At 47.8% G+C, this 19,496-nt stretch overlaps 1 protein-coding gene across 3 annotated transcripts; it reads right to left on the bottom strand.

Annotated features, from left to right (window-relative positions):
- Positions 1 to 17,343: 17,343 nt before the first annotated feature.
- Positions 17,344 to 19,173, bottom strand: Vpreb2 (pre-B lymphocyte gene 2). Of its 3 annotated transcripts, XM_017316944.2 has the most exons (3): positions 19,052 to 19,173; positions 18,215 to 18,405; positions 17,344 to 18,132 (listed from the first exon to the last, which is right to left on the bottom strand). In XM_017316944.2, the coding sequence occupies exon 3, from the start codon at positions 18,051 to 18,053 to the stop codon at positions 17,538 to 17,540; it is 516 nt and encodes a 171-aa protein (XP_017172433.1). In that variant the 5' UTR covers positions 18,054 to 18,132; positions 18,215 to 18,405; positions 19,052 to 19,173; the 3' UTR covers positions 17,344 to 17,537. The 3 variants fall into 3 exon arrangements, with proteins under 3 accessions (XP_017172433.1, XP_017172434.1, NP_058679.1); XM_017316945.1 differs by lacking the exon at positions 19,052 to 19,173 and having other exon boundaries at positions 17,344 to 18,129; positions 18,215 to 18,660; NM_016983.1 differs by lacking the exons at positions 18,215 to 18,405; positions 19,052 to 19,173 and having other exon boundaries at positions 17,538 to 17,920; positions 18,008 to 18,053.
- Between the last annotated feature and the right edge of the window lie 323 nt (positions 19,174 to 19,496).

The raw sequence follows: 19,496 nt of genomic DNA, 5'->3' as shown, positions 1-19,496 counted from the left end.
TTACTTCGCGCCTGGGTCGGACTGGGCCCGATAAGAGGTTGTCTAGCCAGTGAGGAGGGCAGTGGAGCTTCAGGGAGAGCAGACCTTTTCCCAAGTGTTATAGCTCTCAGGACAGAAGGCTCAGACGATGGAGTAATTCTGGTACACACCTTTAATCCTTTCGGATAGGATTCTTATATACAGTTTTGGGGTGGGTAAGGGTCTGACAACAGGTACTTCTCATTGGTTTGCTCTGAGTTCTTTGGGGAAACCTTATTTGCATGTGGGAGTGGCCACATAGCTCTCTGCGGGAGGGCTGGGGGGCTGGGTTGTGGGAGGCTGTAGCTACAAGGGGGCGGGGGAGTCTCAGTCAAACATCTGCCGTCCCATGCATGTGGAAATCACCACCCACCAGGTCACTGGGGTTCTAGACCTTTGCTCCACCCGGGATCAGGCTGTCTGTGCATGGCCCACTGCCTCACAAATTCCCCATTTTCTTTTCATAAGGGAGAGGTGTCACCAGAATAGCTGTCTCCTATGTTGGGAACAGTTTGATACGGAACCAAGACCTGACTGGTAGTGATTTTTGCAATGCTACTCATCTGCTGCTTTAGAAACTGAATGAGACAGGGTGCCAAGAGAAGCAAGTCTCCAATGGCTAATATGGGGCCAAGGAGAGGAAGAACTCAGGCTACCAAAGGGTTAGAGTACCAAGGGGTAAGAGTGTTGGGAGTATAGCATGCCTGGAGGTTCCCCTGGAGTTCTTTGAGCATTTGTATATCTTGTTCTACCAGTCCAGATTCATTGACATAAAAGCAACATTTCTCCCCCAACAAAAGGCAAGTTCCTCCCTGTTCAGCAGTTAGTAAGTCCAAGGCTCTTCGGTTTTGGAGGACAACTCCTGCTAAGATTATCTGGCATTGCAGAGACTCAAGGCTGTCTGTAGTGAAAGCCATTGCCTGGTCAAGCTTGTCTTGGAAGTCGCTGGCCAGATGTTGTGTTTGGACAAGGGCTGCTTCAGCAGTTCCTGTCGCACCCAGTAAGACAGCAAGACCCAGTCCAACAAGCAGAGGGATGAAGGTCTCTCTCTTCTTTCAGCTTCCTCCCATCTGCAAGGCGAGTTCTTCAGGTTCATAGAGATAAACCTGGGGGACAATTATCACGGGGGTGCAGGAGCCTTGAATGGGGGGGGGGGGTAATACAGGCACCTGCAGTGCCTTTGCACCAGAGGAGGGCAGGAGGGTTAACACATACTGACTTGGTGGTGGTGATGTCATGGACACATGTAAGATGGGATTTTGAGGAGGGCTCTACAAGGCAAAAAGGGGGGGGCATGGTAGGGCAAAGAGAGGAATGCCCTGTGCTTTCCTTGTAGGTAGGGTTCCATGGAGATCGTGAAGGGAAGTATTAATGGGAACAGCTGCTACTAATGGTCAGGAGAGAGAAGCACAGAAAAAGCATTGGTAGGAGTTGGGGTCGGTTGTTAAGGGAAGAAGGTTAACTGCATATTGGATGTATTGTAGCCAGGAGAGGGCAGCTTGTAGCCCCTTCTGAGACTGATTTTCCTGTTGGATAATGTTAGCATGTGTAAAGGCTGATTTGGGGGCAGGAACAAGCTCACAGCACTGGGGATAGCCATTGGGGTAAAGTTTACCCATGACTCCGGTTCGCCAACATTCATCCCATGGATCGCTGATGGAGAACTGAAAATGAGTGTTAAGTTTGGTGAACATAGAGCTGCCACAATTGGTGGATTCCATTCTGCAGCTCCAATATCTGGAACCTCCATAGGTGGAGACTTCATGGAGACATTCACCTGTGTTTCGGTAAGGAAAGCAGAGAAAAGGGCTGAGGATAGAGGAGATGGAATCTGTGTGTAGAGGGATTTCAATCTTGGTTCGACATCCTTTGAATGGACAGTCCTGGGTCCCTATAGCATTGTTGTGTCAGTTGTAGGTTTCATATCATAGACTCTCCAGTAGTAGGTGTTGGGAAGGCTAAGGAGAGGCTGGGCAGTAGCAGAGTTAGCACGGAGAATAACAAAAACAGCCAAGAGAATAGAGGAGAGTGGGGCTTGTGGAGGGCACATGGCCTGGGAAGCAGACCATTAGGTCATGGATGTCCTTCCAGGAGATTTTTTTTTTTTTGAGACAGGGTTTCTCTGTATAACCCTGGCTGTCCTGGAACTCACTTTGTAGACCAGGCTGGCCTCGAACTCAGAAATCCACCTGCCTCTGCTTCCCTAGTGCTGGGATTAAAGCTGTATGCCACCACCACCCAGCTTTTCCTTTCTTTCTTTCTTTCTTTCTTTCTTTCTCTCTCTCTTTCTCTCTCTCTTTCTCTCTCTCTCTCTCTCTCTCTCTCTCTCTCTCTCTCTCTCTCTCTCTCTCTCTCTCTTTCTTTTTTCTTCCAGGAGATCTTGTTGTCCTTCTGGGTGTGGTATTTCCTCTGCTTCCTCCTCCTCTTCTTCTGTCCTTGATTGATCCAATTTCTAAAGCAGTAGATGAGTAACATTTCAAAGATCACTACCAGTCAGGTCTTGGTTCAATATCAAACTATTCCCAACATAAGAGACAGTTATTTTGATAAGACCTTTCCTTTATAAAAAGAAAAGGGGTATTTGTGGGGTGATGGACCATGCCACCAAACAGAAAACTTGGTAAGATAGAGTGGATTCAGAAACCCTGGTGATTCTCATATCTGAGAATGGTAAGCATTTAATCTACTCCTGATCAGGTTCCTGTCCTGGAACACATGACCATGACATCCCATGGAGTGGACTATGACAATCAGTATAGTCAGCACCCTAAGACCTTCCCACAGGCAGATGAGGCATCCCTAACATCTCAGACCAAGCCAATAGAAAGCATCTGCTCTTAGACCCTAACCCAACCCAATATGTGTATTATCCCGAGTTTTTGTCCCCGCTGGCAAGAACACGCTCAGGACAACCGGAATCTTCTGCAGCAAAAGCTTTATTGCTTACTTCTTCAGGAGCAAGAGAGAAAATGGCAAAACCCCGTCCCTTTTAAGGAGAATTATCCTCCACCTAGGACGTGTCACTCCCTGATTGGCTGCAGCCCATTGGCCGAGTTGTCGTCACGGGGAAGGCAGAGCACATGGAGTGGAAAACTACCCTGGCACATGCGCAGATTATTTGTTTACTACTTAGAATACAGGATGTTAGTGCCATCTTGTAATGGCGAACGTGAGGGCGGCTCCCCACATCTCCCCCTTTTCTTTTATTTAAGAGCAATAGGCCACCCATTCTAATGAGAGTTGAGATAGAGGTCAAATCCCCAGTGTGCAGGTAAAGGAGCCGTACACAAAACCTCCTCCCAGGCTCATCACCCAGAGGGGTCCTGGTCTGGTCCTGTGTTGTTTTTCCTGGGGGAAGGACACTTGAACACTCAACCTTCTTGAAAGATGACATGTCTCCCTAGAATAGGCTCATACATGCCGCAGAGCCCTTCTACTGCAGTGCTTAGCCGTGCAACTCTCTCGGGCTGCTGAAGCACACTCACTCTATCCCGTGCAATGAGACTAGCCTCGTGGGGTGCAAGAGCTGAATGGCCAGCGACCTATTGCTTAAGCATAGATAACTATATATCAGGGGAAGCACCATGTTCTAGTGCTGCAAGCGCCTGGGCAATAACCACCTTGTCTCTCCTAGTTTGGGCCTTAAGCTTACAGACCAACCAGAGAAGCAACACTAATCCACAGCAAAGTGCATCTCCAAATAATCCCACCCCCACACATTCTTTAAAGAAGGAAAATGCTGAGGAGATCCAATTGGGTAATCCTTTGGTCAGGGACAGGTCCAAGCGCGTGGAGTTGACCTGAATGATGGCAAGTCTCAATTCCCGAAGGGTCTGTTCAAATTCAGCCGTCCAATTCTGTAACATATACTGAGAAAGACTTTTTGACAAATTAGCTGCCCTAGTAAATTTCTCATACTGAATGGAAGTAACGCACAATCCCGGAAACTTTTGTTCACATCCCAGCTGAGCTATTTGCCATAATACATCTAGTTGTTCCTGGACAAGATCTATGCGTTGATTAACCAGCATGAGACCTCCCAGTATCTTGACATTAGCTGAGGCCTGTTTATCCATGGCTGTGGTCACCGAGGCTGACAATGTGTTAATGGTGTCAGTCGTCTGGACCTGTCCAGACAGAGCCAAGGCCGAGGCCATAAGGGAGGCGGAAACGGCCACTGTAGCAACAATGCTAACAATAATGGCTGATATCCCAAAATCCCCCCCCTTTTTTTTGTCTGAACAAGACCAAACCCAGTTCCTTGTTAGTGGTAAAAAAGCGGGGGAATACGTGAGCATTATACATCACCGGCATTGGGAGTAGAAATGTCGACATTATCCCCCAACGCTGCTCTCTCTGTTACTGTCGCCCTGGACATCACCAAGATGAGGGACATCAGTATTCCCTTGGTCAGTTTGGATTTTTCGGGTGAGTCTTTCTGGTATCCAAAATGGGTTGTCTTCATTCTGTGGAAAAACACAAACAGCTCCCCTGGATCTTATCAAAATAGGATCCAGTCCTTTCCATTTGTTACATAAAACATCTTTCCATTTAACCATCTCATTGGGCCTATCTGGCTCTGAACAATGACGTTCAGCCGCAGTATGGCCATGAGCATCAAGATTTAAAAAATTGAGTGTAAAGAGTGCCATAGACACAGACACTCTTGGTACTCGGGGTAGAGCCTCCTCGACTCCCCCTTTCTGTTTTATTAGATAGGATTTGAGGGTGTGATGCGCATGCTCAACAATACCCTGTCCTTGAGGGTTGTATGGAAGTCCAGTCAGGTGGGTCACGTCCATCTGACGGCAGAACTGCTGGAATTTTTGAGATGTATAAGCTGGTCCATTGTCAGTCTTAAGGAGTTTGGGTTTCTCCCAAGCACTCCATGCCTCAAGGCAATGTTGAATCACATGTGAGGCTTTTTCTCCGGTTAAAGGAGAGGCAAACATGATGCCAGAGCAGGTGTCAATAGAGACATGTAAATATTGATTTCTCCCAAAGGAGGAAATATGCGTGACATCCATTTGCCAGACCTGTAATGGCCTGACGCCACGGGGGTTTACCCCTACATGAGGAGTAGATAAAATTTGACAACAATCTAAAGGCATTATTAAGTAATCAGAATCATTTCCAGTAGAACCAATCCCTCTGGCAGCTCGAGGAATACCAGAGGAAGGAAAACAGCCATGTAGGCTTGGCAAAATTATTAGTTGAGCTATTCTGTCCCCTTGTGATATAGAAAAGACAACTTGAGGACAAGAACAGAGAACCTGAAGTTCCCCTTTATAATCCTGATCTACAACTCCAGGGTGGACAATAAGACCTTGTAGGCTGCAAGAGCCTGCCTCGTATATCTCTAATTGAACGACAGTCCTTAGCCCAATGATATCCTTTTTTACATTTAGTACACAATCCTGGTGCTGTCCTTTTTATAGGGGCTCTGCAGTCCTTTTTTAAATGTCCTGGTTTGCCACAATTAAAGCAAAGTTTGAGCTCAGTTGAATCTGAGCGCCTCCTCCCCTGCAGAATGGCTGCTGCCAATCCAGCATTAGTAAGCAGCCCTCCAAGCTCACGGCAAACCTTTAACCAGTCCTGTAACCCCTTACTCTTTCTAGGTGTAATTGCTGATCTGCATTCCTGCGTAGCTTGTTCATAAACCAATTGTTCAATTAAAGGCATAGCTGCTTCTGGATCACCAAATATCCTCCCTGCTGCCTCCGTCATTCTGGCCACAAAATCTTTTTTCTTTTATTTTTTTCTCCTCTTTCCTTCCAATCCCTCCCCAGGTATTCTTCCCTGACATTAACTTTTCCTTGGGTTCAAGACCCGTGGAAAGGCCTGTATGCTTAATTGGTGCACCATGTTTCCTCTTTGCTTCTATTCTCTCTCGCCACTTTACTTCTGATAGACTGTCTTGAATTTCGTCCAGAATTCTCTGCCCTGCCTTAACCACTTGATAACATGTGAAAAGGAACAAAAAGGCTCCTAACACTGGAGAAAGTTCAAGGCCAGACATACCTCATAAAGCTGTAACGTGACCCGCAGTTCTGGTTCCACCTCGCGAACGAGGGATCTTCCTTGCGCTGGTGTGATGGTATAAAGTTGCCGGGTTTCGGCACCACTTATCCCGAGCTTTTGTCCCTGCCGGCAAGAACACGCTCAGGACAACCGGAATCTTCTGCAGCAAAAGCTTTATTGCTTACTTCTTCAGGAGCAAGAGAGAAAATGGCAAAACCCCGTCCCTTTTAAGGAGAATTATCCTCCGCCTAGAACATGTCGCTCCCTGATTGGCTGCAGTCCATTAGCCGAGTTGTCGTCACGGGGAAGGCAGAGCACATGGAGTGGAAAACTACTCTGGCACATGCGCAGATTATTTGTTTACTACTTAGAACACAGGATGTCAGCGCCATCTTGTAATGGCGAGTGTGAGGGCGGCTCCCCACAGTGTATAAAACCCTGTCCACAAGGAATGAAACACACATGAGATATTTCATCAGAGACCATTTGAGAGCATCTGTCTTACAGAGCTGTAACACTTTGCGGAAGAGCATTCTTTCCAGGAGCTATCATCGCTAGAAGCTGCTCAAGCCTACTGTAGTCACTTCCTGCTCCATGGCCCTGACCTAGGCTCCTAGCCGCCTGCTGTGCCCCATTGGATTCATTTTGCCCTGTCACCTGCCACCAACTTGTGGATTACTGCCCACTGTGTCCTACCACCTGCTGTTGTGCCCAGATCGCAAGACCCCAAAGAGACCACCAGGAACCACAACTCTGATGCAAACACATGAGAGTCTTTATTCAGTCTTGAGCCTGGGCCACAAATCTTCCTGATGTAACAGGATAGGAGATGTAACAGGATAGACCCAGAGGTCTAGGGGAAAGGAGTTTTTAAAGGAAAAAACCGCAAGTGGGGGTTTCCAAGACTTGGCATTACATGGGAGAATAAAGGAATGTTGGCCTTTAATCTGATTGCTTCACAACATCTGGTCAAACCACAAGGAAGAAGCACACATCAAAAGGAGCATCTTAGAAGAATGAAGACCAAAGTGTGGACACTTTGCCCCTTCTTAGAATTGGGAACAAAACACCCATGGAAGGAGTTACAGAGACAAAGTTTGGAGCTGAGACGAAAGGACAGGCCATCTAGAGACTGCCATATCTGGGGATCCATCCCATAATCAGCCTCCAAATGCTGACACCATTGCATACACTAGCAAGATTTTGCTGAAAGGACCCTGATATAGCTGTCTCTTGTGAGACTATGCCGGGGCCTAGCAAACACAGAAGTGGATGCTCACAGTTAGCTATTAGATGGATCACAGGGCCCCCAATGGAGGAGCTAGAGAAAGTACTCAAGGAGCTAAAGGGATCTGCAACCCTATAGGTGGAACAACAATATAAACTAACCAGTACCCCCTGGAACTCATGTCTCTAGCTGCATATGTATCAGAAGTGGAAAGAGAGGCCCATTGGTCATGCAAACTTTATATGCCCCAGTATAGGTGAACGCCAGGGCCAAGAAGTGGGAGTGGGTGGGTAGGGGAGTTGGGGGGGAGCGTATGGGGGACTTTTGGGATAGCACTGGAAATGTAAATGAAGAAAATACCTAATTAAAAAAATTTTTTTAAAAGGAGCATCTTGACCTGGGGATGACTTATGTTTTCTTAGCCCACTCTGTTGCTATCAGCTAGCTGCAGCTGCTCTGCCTATTTTGCAACTGCCAGAGACATTTCATATTTTTCTCAGAACTAAAGGGTAGGGGCCATGCCTCTCTGGGGGCAAGTTAACTTAGTTTGAAAAAGAAAATGAAGTTTATTCTGCTACTTTAATCCCTTCACTGCCACTGACTCTGGGGCAGACAGGTTTTCCATGCCTACACAGCATTTCATACTCCTAAGAACACTGTCTCCAGGCGGTATTTGGGTATGGAGCGCTGTGGCACAGGATCAGGTCTGGGTGCTGTGGGACAGGATCAGCTCCTGGCACAGATGAGCCAATAAATTTGGTAACCTGATGTAACCTGTGACCCTAAAAAGTATAAAAACTGCTTGTAATAGCCATTGCAGTCGCCTTCTCGTCACTCTTGAAGGACTAATTGAAGGTCAACCTTGACACGTTGGAAAATAAACCTCTTGCTTTTGCATCCATCTGAGTCTTGTTGTCTCACTCGGGGGCAGCTTGACGACATAAGTACCACTGACAGAGGGTCTGGACTGGGGGGTGTGGCGTTTTACATTTGGGGGCTCGTTTGGGATTTGAGGAGACCACCCTAAGTGACCACTGGCTAGACTGATCTGAGGGAAAAAGACCAAGCTCAGCAGCAGGCGCCTACTCCTGTTTGTGCTTGTCTCTCTGTCTTTGCTTTCACTTTTGGCTTGTGAGCACAATGTCAGCTGGAAAGCCTCTGGTCTGGTGCAGGCAATTGAGGTGGGTAGACGTGCCTTAATGTCATGACTCTGTGGGGAGTCTGGAGGTTGCTTCAGGTCCCCTGGAGGGAATTGAGTGGACTCTGTTCCTTTTGGAAAGGGCAAGATACAGTATCGGCAGGAGCTGACCAAATCTTTCTATAACCTAGTTTCTGCACCTGTGTCAGGGGCGAACTGTATAGACTGGTTTCTGTGCCCATGGCAGGGGTGAACTGGGTGTGTATTGATTGTCTTTTTCTGTGTTCTTGGTCTTGGACTGACATTATTTTTGGCTGTGTTCTTAGACTTAGAGTGATGTTATTTTGGGACACGGGACAGACTGAATCTACCCTGTTAAATATCCTAGTTAACCACTGGGGGGAAATTAGGGAAAGAGGAGAAAACTTGTCAGTAGTAGTAAAGAAGGACAAGTTAGTTACTCTCTTCTTCTCTGAATGACCCACCATCGGAGTAGGGTGGCCACCCGTATGGACCTTGAACTTGGAGGTGATCAAAGCAGTAGAGGACCGGAAGGTTGGGAGTCTCCTCCTGCTTCTCCCTCCATAAAGGGGGTACATGTCCCAGGTCTCATATGGGCTAAGGATCCTGGAGCTGGTACCGGCAGGGCCATGGGGGCAAGGATAGGGAGATATGGAGGAGGAAGTTCTTGGAGCAACAGGTCCGCTGTTGAAGGGTCTTGAAGGATTGACTTCTCAGGTCTGGATCCCTCCTCCCGTGCTTCCTTCTTCCTGATAACCAAAACCTGTGAGATGGGTCTTGGGGAAAGAAAGGCTTTTATATATGAGGGGGGATGGGTGCCCTCCACTAGATTCTTCCAGGTAACTATATAGTGCACTTGGTCTGGGTGCCTGAGGGATCCTGGCCTAACGACTCTTTCCTCTACTGCTTTGATCACCTGCAAGTCAAAGGTCCCTATGGGTGACCACGCTACTCTGATGGTGGGTCATTCAGAGAAGCAGAGAGTAACTAACTTGTTTTTCTTTACTTCTACTGACAAGTTTTCTCCTCTAATGGTTAGCTAGGATGTTTAATGGGGTAGATTCAGTCTGTCCAATGTCTAAAAAAATGTCAGTCTAAGTCCAAGAACACAGAACAAGATACCAACAAACAGAGAAAAACAATCAACACACAGACAGCTTGGGCCCAGTTACAGACAGTTCATCCCTTCTGTTGACACAGAACAGAGTTGCTCGGCCAGCTCCAGCCACCCTGAGACCAACCAGGTGCCCCTGCTAGTATAGCAGGAACAAGATAACAGAGTTGTTCAGCTGGCTCCAGCCGCACCGAAATAAACCAGGTACTTCTACCAGTACAGCAGCTACCACCATACTGTCTTGCTGTTTCCAGATGGAGTTGAGCCTTCCTGGAACCTCCAGGGGAAGGCCTGGGGGTAGGCCTGAAGCGTCCTTCAGGCCCCACTCCGTCTCTACATCAAGGCACATCTGCCCACCATGCTTGACCACACCAGACACTATAGGGTCCCTGAGCCCTCCCACGCTTGCACGCAAACTGAATGTTCAAATAGACTTACAGATTCAGACTTTGACAAACAGCAAGACAAAGAAGAACAGCGGTACCTGCTCAAGACCTCCGATTCACCACTCTGGTGTGTCCCCACAGGGGGTCTGATTCCCTTCCAACGCACCAAATGTTAAGACTCTGGCGAGCCTTCACTTATCAGAGACCCCCTGAATAAAGAACACAAGAGTTGGGGATCCATGCTAAAGCAAGAGGAATTTTATTGTTCCAGCATGCTGGGGTCGCCCTACACACAAAGGAGAGAGAATGACCTCATGCAGCCCATGTGGCGAGTTTTTATACAGTTTTCAGAGCAGCAGCCATTAGGCACAATGCGATTGGTAGAACAGTGTGACTTTTAAACTGATTAGTCTTTAGGGGATGAGGTGGCAAAGACTTCCCTTGTCTATAGGTGGCCAACAGTCTCAGAATGTGCTCTGAGCCTCCTCTACCCACAGGTAGCAGATGGTCATTTCCCTGTGGTCTGAGGAATGTAATTAATCCCCCAACCTTCCAGAGGGAAGGGGTGCCTATGTGCTCTATTACCTTTCTCTCCCAGGAGGGGAGGGGTCTGGTGGGATTTGCCAAAGCTCCTGAGCTGACCTCTTCACCAATGTCTATGCCTTCCATCATGTGCTGACCCCATGACTCAGCAGAACTAATGTTTATGACCTCCATCATGTGCTGACCCCATGACTCAGCAGAACCAATGTCTATGCCTTCCATCATGTGCTGACCCCATGACTCAGCAGAACCAATGTCTATGCCCTCCATCATGTGCTGACCCCATGACTCAGCAGAACCAGAGTTTTGACAAAATTCCTGCAGATACTCTGCAGTGTTTGGAGTAAACAGCGTGGCTACATTCTGATAATTTGTAGATAGAAAAGGGATTTCATCTGTCCACCCAACTGCAGCATCCTACTCTGCAGTACTGGTATGTCTCCTTCATGATTGTAAGATTGGCTGGGAGCTACAATTCACAATTCTTCTGCACTATAAGAGGTTCAGGCCACACAATAGAAACATTAAAACTAAAAATTCAAAGTATAGTCTCCACAATGTGTGTGGCTTTCTATGCCATGTAAACAAACAATTCTAAGCCTGTCTGGTATAGGTTTGGGCCTGTGCTGAGGTAGGAGATGGAGAAATACTCTCTGAACTTCTGAACATAACATATGTCCTAGCATGCCCACATAAATGGATCTGTATTTACACATATATGTGTGCATGTTGGTGTGCATCTCCTGCAAGTCTTTGAGCAAGTATGTGTAGGCACCAGAGCCTGGGGTAGGGACAAGCCTCTGTGAATGACTGAAACTTCCCCTTGTGTTAGCAATGCTGGTCCCATGTTCTGAAATCTAACAACTGCAATGGCTGTTTCTGGAGATACCACTGTGCTTTCTTTTGTACATGTGACATCTCATTAGTCGGGGACATGCTTATCTGTATATATTTATATTTCTGAAAAATATGATACTTGGCTACTTTTGATTAAGGCAGTTAGAGATGGTTGTTTTCATATTTCTAAAAAGCTGCTCACATATTGTTCCTCCCTGTCATCGGGAACTAAAACACTCAGGGCACTCCTATTTCCCTTTAGAAAGTTCTTTGGAAAGAATTCACTCTTGGAACCTCTAAAGAATTCTACCTGGAGCGTCTTTGTTCCCCACATGCTGTATGGCTCTGCTCTACAGGGTGACCAGGAGAGGGCGCTAAACTCCTTTGCCTCCCCAGAGCTGTTGAGAGTTGCAAACCTGCATGTTTGACTTTTCCACCTTATTGGCTCATGCGGTCTGGGTGACTTTGATTTTACCAATGTACAAGCGTGGGCTTCTTTCACTTGGTTATATCTCTTTAAGAAAAACACGGAATGTATCTATTTTTACTTTTCTCTCAAGTCTGTTGCTAAGAAAAGGACAATGACTCCATTCTCTACACTGTTAGGACAAATGACTATCTGTGGCGCCCACTGGTAACCTGCCAAAGCGCTTGTTGACTTCAGGATCACTCAGAACCACAAGTACCTGTGGCTCCTCACATTGCTTCTCGCCCCCTCCCCCACACTCAACTTCTCCAGCTCCCGGGCTTCTCTCCCCCAGCTTCTTCCCTTATAACCCAGTTATTTCAGCTGTACTCTCTCCCTGTCTTCCTGTCTTGGCCCCTTCCCTCTCTCCCTCTCTTGGTCTCTCTCTTGCCCACACTCTCTTGTTCTCTTGCCACAGCCTGGTCCAGTCTGCTGACCAGTGTCAGTCCACTGCTTTCCCCCTCTGCTGTGGACTCCTGCAGATGCCTCTGGCTTTTCTCTCCCTCATTTCTGCAATAAAAACCTTCCCCTCAACCACACCTTGGAGCAGTTCTGCCCCGGTTTATACACTCACTAGAGTTGATAAATGAACGAGAAGAGAGTCCAATGCTTACCCTGCCTTTGCTATTCAAATAGTCCCTCAAAGCAGCTAAGTTGTCAGTGAAGTGGAGAATTTTGAGAGGTTTGTTGTCTGTTGTACAGGTTCGGGGTGTTTTCTTTGAGACCAGGTTGGTCTAGGATTCCTGCCTCCTTCTCCTCAGAGCTGGGATTGAAGCATGTTCTCAGTACGAAGGCAGTTCTTGTGTGTGTGTTTATGGTATGTGTATATATTTTGTGTGTATCTACGTGTGTGTGCACACGCTCATTCGTACGAGTGGGTGTGGGCATGCATGTGCAACTGGATGCACGCGGAAGTCAGAGAGGTCAACCTCAGGTGTTGGCCTTTCATCTTGTTTGAGACAAGATCTCTTGCTTGCTTGCTGCCTCTGATGCCAGGCTAGCTGGCCTGAGAACTTCAAGGACTCTCCTGTCTGCAGCTTCCAATCCCTGTAGGAGCTCTGGCATTACAGGTGTTTGCTACTTGTACCCTTTTCCATAGGCTCTGGGTATCTGAACTCAGGGTCCCATGCTTTATTGGAAAGGCTTTAGCCAGTGAGCCATTGTCCCAGCCCTAGGAGGTTCTTTATAGCACTTTCTCTAGTTAATAAGTGAAAGAAGAATGCTAAAATGAAATATGCCCTTTCTACACTACATAATGAGCAAATGGGTGGGTGAGACAGTGAACATCCATCAAAAGGATGCTCTCATGTGCTGATTCCATGCTCTTCCTCCACCTAGGCCTCTCCCCTAGCTCAGTCTGCAACACGGGCCATGACTACACTGGCTTTTTAGACTCTTATTCTAAGTGCCACCCTGTAAGACCCTCTGGAGCTCCTGAGGTCCCCTCCCCCCAAAAGGGTCTCAAGATCCTTCTCAGGTGGGAGTGTTTGAGTCGCTAGCAACATGTCCAAGCTCATTTGGTTCTGTTTTCAGCTGAATTTGGGACATAGGTCACAGTTGTTAGAACCCTATAGCCTGCTTGTCACGCCTGCCAGGAGTCCTCTTGGTTCCCGAGTCTGTGCAGTACTGGGCAGTGAGTGGGTCCCGACACTCTGGGATCCTGCCCTCTCCACCAGCTCTCCTGCTCAGAAGGTTCCCCTCGGTCCTTCCCTCCTTCAAGCTCTCCTTTTCTAGGCCCCTTTTGGTCACAGCACACAGTCACTTTTTTCAACTGTCAGACAGCAGAAGAGGGTAATGTGACTGAGGAGAAAAAATAGACAGACAGAACAATGGAGAGACAAATGTACAGAAACAGAGAGCATGGCCAGTCACAGATGTGAAAGCACATCCGAGCAGCTTCTCCCCGGTCTCAGGGAATCACATTGAGCCCAGCATCTAATGAGAGCTAACGAGTAGCCAAGGATTCATTGGCTTACATTCATCGCTCAGTCCCTCGCTCACCTGCCTCTCATCTCCTAGAGTGTTTATCACGCAGAGGATCCAGCCAGCTGGGAATTTGTAAGCGTCTTGGTAAAAACATAAAATAAATAAAATAAAATAAAATAAAATAAAATAAGAGCTGAGAAGCAGATGCTAAGTGTAATTAGGAAAACAGCCGCCTGCCCACCGGAGGGAAGTAACAACCACAGAGTGGCCAGGAAATGGATGCACAAAGAGGGGGAGGGGAGATGGCTGCGGAACTCTGCATCAGTGCAGACAGAGGGAGGACACAATCCAGGAACACGTACTCCCAATATAAACAGCTTGAGTGAAGGTTTGGAGGCCACCAGGCAAACCAGGCACATGATCAGTGGCAGTTAGCTGAATACTGCAGAGATGGACCATCCAGGTGAAAGGCACAAGAAACGGGACTTTCCTGCCGGGATCTGGCCAGTGTCCAAAGACTGGATGGTGGGGAACCTGACTTCTGTCCCTTCAGTCTGGGCTCTTTTTATACACCATATGCAGTTGTGTGGGTCTCAGTAGAGATAAGCCACAGCTGTAAAACACATGTTAAATTTCAAAGGCGGAGCATCAAGGAAAAGCCAATGCTCATACATGGCTGTAATAATGCTTGCCCATTAAAATGGTTATATTGAAGATATGTTGTGTTAAATAAAATACATCTTAGAAATGGTTTCACCTGTTTCTTTTTACTTTTCTGAAACTATTTTTAGAGATAGAAAGTCCCCCTTTGTGCCCAGACCAAAAACTCCTGACTCAAGCAATCCTGCCTCAAGCTCACAAATAGCTGAGACTATTCATTTAAAAAAAAAAAAATGTAACCACTGGTCCAATGGTTTTCAACCTTCCTAATGCTGCAACTCTTTAATACAATTCCTCATGTTGTGGTGACCCCCAGCCATAAAGTTATTTCATTGCTTCTTCATAAGTTTAATTTTGCTACAGTTATGATATCTGATCCCAAGGGGGTTGTGATCCACAGATTGAGAATCTGCACTAGTGGGTCTGAAGAGATGGCTCAGTGGGTAACCAGCATTGCCCACTCCTCCAGAGTACACAGGTTCGATTCCCAGCGCCCACTTGGTGGCTCATAACCATCTGTCACTAGAGTCCCAGGGGATCTGAGGCCTTCTTCTGGCCTTCAGGAGTACCAGGCATGAATGTGATTGGTGCCTGGACATACTTGTAGGCAAAACACTCATGAACTAAGCTAATAATTAAAATCTTTTAAATGTAGCCACTAGAAAATGGGAGCTACAGATGTGGCCAGCCCATGTGCTTAGAACACAGGAAGCAGGCAGAGGTGGAGTGAAGGCAAGTCTGGGTGAAGGAATGTGATAGATGAAAGTTAGGACAAGCAGGGTGAGAGGCAGGAGGTCCAGTGGTGGCTGGGTGAGAAATAAAACTGATAGGGAGGAAGAACAGGCCACACCCATGACCACTGAGCCTACGTTCAGCATTTCACGTAGGTTCAGTCAGAGTTAGGCAGTCAAGATGGCTCAGCTCAGTGGGAAAGGGGTTTGCTGCCAGGCCTCTGAGCCTGTGTTCCATCCCTCAGGCCCACATGGTGGAAGAAGAAACATGTCCTCTGACCTACACAGGTGGCACTGGGACCACTGTTTTATAAGTAAGAGTCCTGGGTCAGAGGAAGCAAGGGGATCATTTAGCAGTGGTAGATAGATGTTCTCAATCAGGTTTGAAGCCACAAAGGACACCATTTTTGCCTGGCATTTCCCTTAGGTAAAGCACATCTATGTAGTACAGATGCCTCACATACAGGTTCTTTCGGGGTGCATTCTGGACTGCATCCCTGGAGGTCCAGGCCAGGACTCTGTAATTTCTTTCATCCCTGTCCTCTGCAGCCAACAAGCATAGTGTGACCTCAGTGGACCACATGTCTCATATTTCAAGACTCAGAACCCAAAGCCATCAGTCAAGAAAAGCTGTGTGGGGGCTAGAGAGATGGCTCAGTGGTTAAGAGCATTGACTGATCTTCCAGAGGTCCTGAGCTCAATTCCCAGCAACCATATGATGGCTCACAGCCATCTGTAATGGGATCTGATGCCCTCTTCTGGTGTGTGTCTGAAGACAGCTACAGTGTACTCATCATATATATAAAATAAATAAATAAAATCTTTAAGAAAGAAAGAAAGAAAGAAAGAAAGAAAGAAAGAAAGAAAGAAAGAAAGAGAAAGAGAGAAAGGAAGGAAGGAAGGAAGGAAGGAAGGAAGGAAGGAAGGAAGGAAGAAAGAAAGAAAGAAAGAAAGAAAAGCTGTAAAGGCCCTTGATGAGACCCCCAAGCGTCTCTGGAACCCAGGCAGGAGCTGTGCACTCCTCCCTGTGGGACTGTGAAAGGCAGCCTGCTTTCTGGTCAATCTAGGTTTAAACCCCAGAGACCCAGCAGGTTCCTGCAAGGGACAGAAGGTCATTTGCCATGCCCCCAGACACCAGGCTCCTGACACAAGGCCTGAGCTCCATTCTGTGGCCATCAGTCATGTAGGGCAATACCCCAAGTCCCTGGTATTCTCCACCCCCACAGTTACCTGGCAACAGCCAGGTAGGCCTGGCCCACTATTAAAGGGGATGCTTGCCCCCTTACTCTCTTACTCTTGCCTTCCTCTCTTGCCCTCTCTCTGAATTCCCTTCCCCCCTAGCCCTGTGGTGGCAGACTGGACATGGGCACCATTCTAACCCACACCTCCCAAGCAAGGTTGGCCTTCTGTGGTAAGGACCACATTCTGCCCTGCCTGCCCCCCCCTCTCTCTCTTGTTTTGTTTGTTGTTTGTTTGTTTGTTTTTTGAGACAGGGTTTCTCTGTATAGCCCTGGCTGTCATGGAACTCACTTTGTAGAACAGGTTGGCCTCGAACTCAGAAATCCACCTGCCTCTGCCTCCCGAGTGCTGGGATTAAAGGCGTGTGCCACCATGCCCGGCTCCGGCCTCTCTCTTTAAGTTAGCTTAAAGCATCATCTATGGCTGCTTCTTTGCTCTAAAGATAGAACTGGATATTTCAACACAGTCAGGATGGTCCACAAAGCCAAGGCTGGTAACACCCGGCCTTTGGGGAAATGCTGGCTAGCCCATCATTCCTCTGCAGAGAAGGTAGATGCATCTTGATAACCCTGGGGCCTTCATGGCTATTCTGGAGCCATCTGGGGAATGGCTCACATTGGAGAGCATGTGCTGTGTACTGCATCAGGGAGCAGAGGCCACACCTACATTGCACATGACAAAGGTCTGTCCATCCCAAACCATCACTAGTAACAATGAGGGGAACCTGCTCCACACCTGTCACTTGGCACCTGCTCTCCCCCAAAGTAGAGGCTCAGGGATGGCATTTGCTGGGCTCCTTTGCTCGGTAACTGTGGAGATGACAACAGGAGACCCCGTCCTTTGCAAGAAGGTCCCCCTCCAAGATGCTTTTATCATCCATTTGCCCCGTGATCATAACAATAGGGTTCAGACAAATGTTCTGCCTCAGAGATGGGTACCTGGCCAAACTGAGCATGACCTTTGACCTAGCCAGCTCTTTAACTGGTTCTGAGATCACAAACCAGCCAGACCAAACTCAGTAAAAACAGCTTTAATTCTACGATCCAGCCTCCGATGGGGGCTCATAGCAACACCGCAGAACAAGGAAAAGCTGCATAACTCCATCTTCTAGGCTCTGCAAAGCCCCACATTCTACCCCTCCTTCCCATACCAGACTAGCCGAGCAAAGCAAGCTCTGTCTTCAGTTCAGGGTCTGAATGTCTCCAGAGCCTAAGATCCCAAATCTGTATACGACTTTTCTCCTTCCCACTCTCTCTCCATTCTCTTCTTTTCGTGGCTCCGGAGCCCCACAGCGCAGTAATACACAGCCTCGTCCTCAGGCTGCAGTTCAGAGATGCTCAGATACCCCAGGTTCCTGGCCGTATCTTTGGACCCGGAGAAGCGAGGTGGGATATCGGGACCCTGGTGCTTGTCTGAGTGTGAGAAGTATCTCAGCAGGAACCTGGGAGGGTGGCCCGGCCTCTGCTGGTACCAGTAAATGCTGTAAATGCCAATGTTATGGTCGTTGCTCAGGGTACAGGAGAGGCGGATGGTGGCTCCAAGGGAAGAAGATGCTGATGGTGGCTGATGCACCATGGGCTGAGGGCCACAACCTGAGAAGATAGAAGCATGTCCATCACTGGGGCAGAGCAAGGCCACAGGAGGAGCAAGGAAGCCCTGGACCCCAAGAGTTCCCTTACCTGTGAGGTGGGCCAGCAGCATGAGCAGGACAGACGTCCAGGCCATGGCTCCAGACCTGCAGCACCCTGCCCCCTACAGCCACTGCTCCTGGGACCTGACCAGCTGGGAAGCACTTTCCTTCCTGCTTTGGGGAGAGGGTCACTGCACCCCTGGTTCCTGCTCACCACCCTCCCAGGTTTTCTGGGCTCTGTAACTCTGTCACTTACCAGAATGGTCTAATGGAAGCCTTTGTGGCTCTGGGTTTGACCCAGGGAAGCATTCTGGGAGGAAGCACCTGCTGGAAAGTCATGGGCCAGAACCCAGGACTGTGGGCTCATCTCCCTGAGGGAGAGTGACCTCAACTCCCCCTGAGAGGCTGAGCCCCACAGAAGCAGATCTGTAGTTCACATTTAAATGCCTGGTGAATGGAATGAGAGGTTAATAAAAACCATGTCTTCATACAGCAGGAAATTTGGGGTCTCAGAAAGAGGAGAACGCTCTGATTCCTTCTGAGCTCCAGAAGAGCCTGCAACCTGAATCTTCCCCACCAAGAACAAAGTGGCTTAAAAAAGAGAAAATAGCAGGGGGCCTAGCTTCCTGCCTTCCCACACTCAGCTCACTGCACATGTGTCTACGACAAACTAAACTGTATCTCCATCTTACAGTGAAGCCATTTTCTCCAGTGGACCTATATGTGCATTTAGGAGCTATTAGAAATAATTAAGCTTAAATGAGATGGGGGGCGGGACCTGAAAACAGAAAAGTTGTAAAGATGCTGTGGCTGAGGGAGGTCAGGAGAAGGTCTCCATCTCTGTGCTGAGACATCCTGTGTCAGGTCCTTTCTCTGGAAAGCTTAGGAAGAACCTGCTGACACCCTGACTTTAGACTTCCCACCTTCAGAGATAGAAGAGAGTTAATTTCTGTTGTTTAAACCATTTAGCATGCAGAACCTTATCCCCTGCAGCCTTAGAAAATGGATACAGAAATATCCTACTCTGTGTTGGCTACAGTAATAAGATGTTATCCATCAGGTATCAAATAAACAACAGAAGCTTATCTTTTACACATCTCAAAGTTGCAAAGTCCAAGTTCAGGGCTCCAGATCATTCTCTCCTTCGTCTTTCGGATCATCTTCAGCTCCTGCTGAAGCCTTGTTTTCTGGCTTCCGGAGGCTGCACCTGTTTCTGACCTCACATGACAAGGGAAACGGAGCTATGTGGAGCCCTCTTATAAAGACTTACAATCCTCAAAGGCCCTGCCCTCTCCCCATCACCCTGAGGGTTCCTATTTCAGCCTGTGAATGTTAGAAGACACATATTCAAACCATAGCCAAAGTGACTCCAGAGTGTCCCCAAGAGCCTCTCCCACATGCTCATTCTCCTACAAAAAGCTGGAGTTTCCCTACCCTTGAACCCTTCTGCTGCCTATGTGACTCCTCATGTACCAAATAACACTGAGTCATCTTGTCTGCCAGTCACACATGATGGGGTCCACCTGAATAAATGAACC

Source organism: Mus musculus, chromosome 16 (assembly GCF_000001635.26).
Source record: "Mus musculus strain C57BL/6J chromosome 16, GRCm38.p6 C57BL/6J".
NCBI classification, from domain to species: domain Eukaryota; kingdom Metazoa; phylum Chordata; class Mammalia; order Rodentia; family Muridae; genus Mus; species Mus musculus.
Note: the sequence above shows the minus strand (reverse complement) of the source record. Positions and strands in the feature narration are given on the sequence as shown.

Bases quoted from the DNA above. Each gene is read 5' to 3' on its own strand.
- Vpreb2 (XM_017316944.2), bottom strand. From the start codon at position 18,053: ATGGCCTGGACGTCTGTCCTGCTCATGCTGCTGGCCCACCTCACAGGT.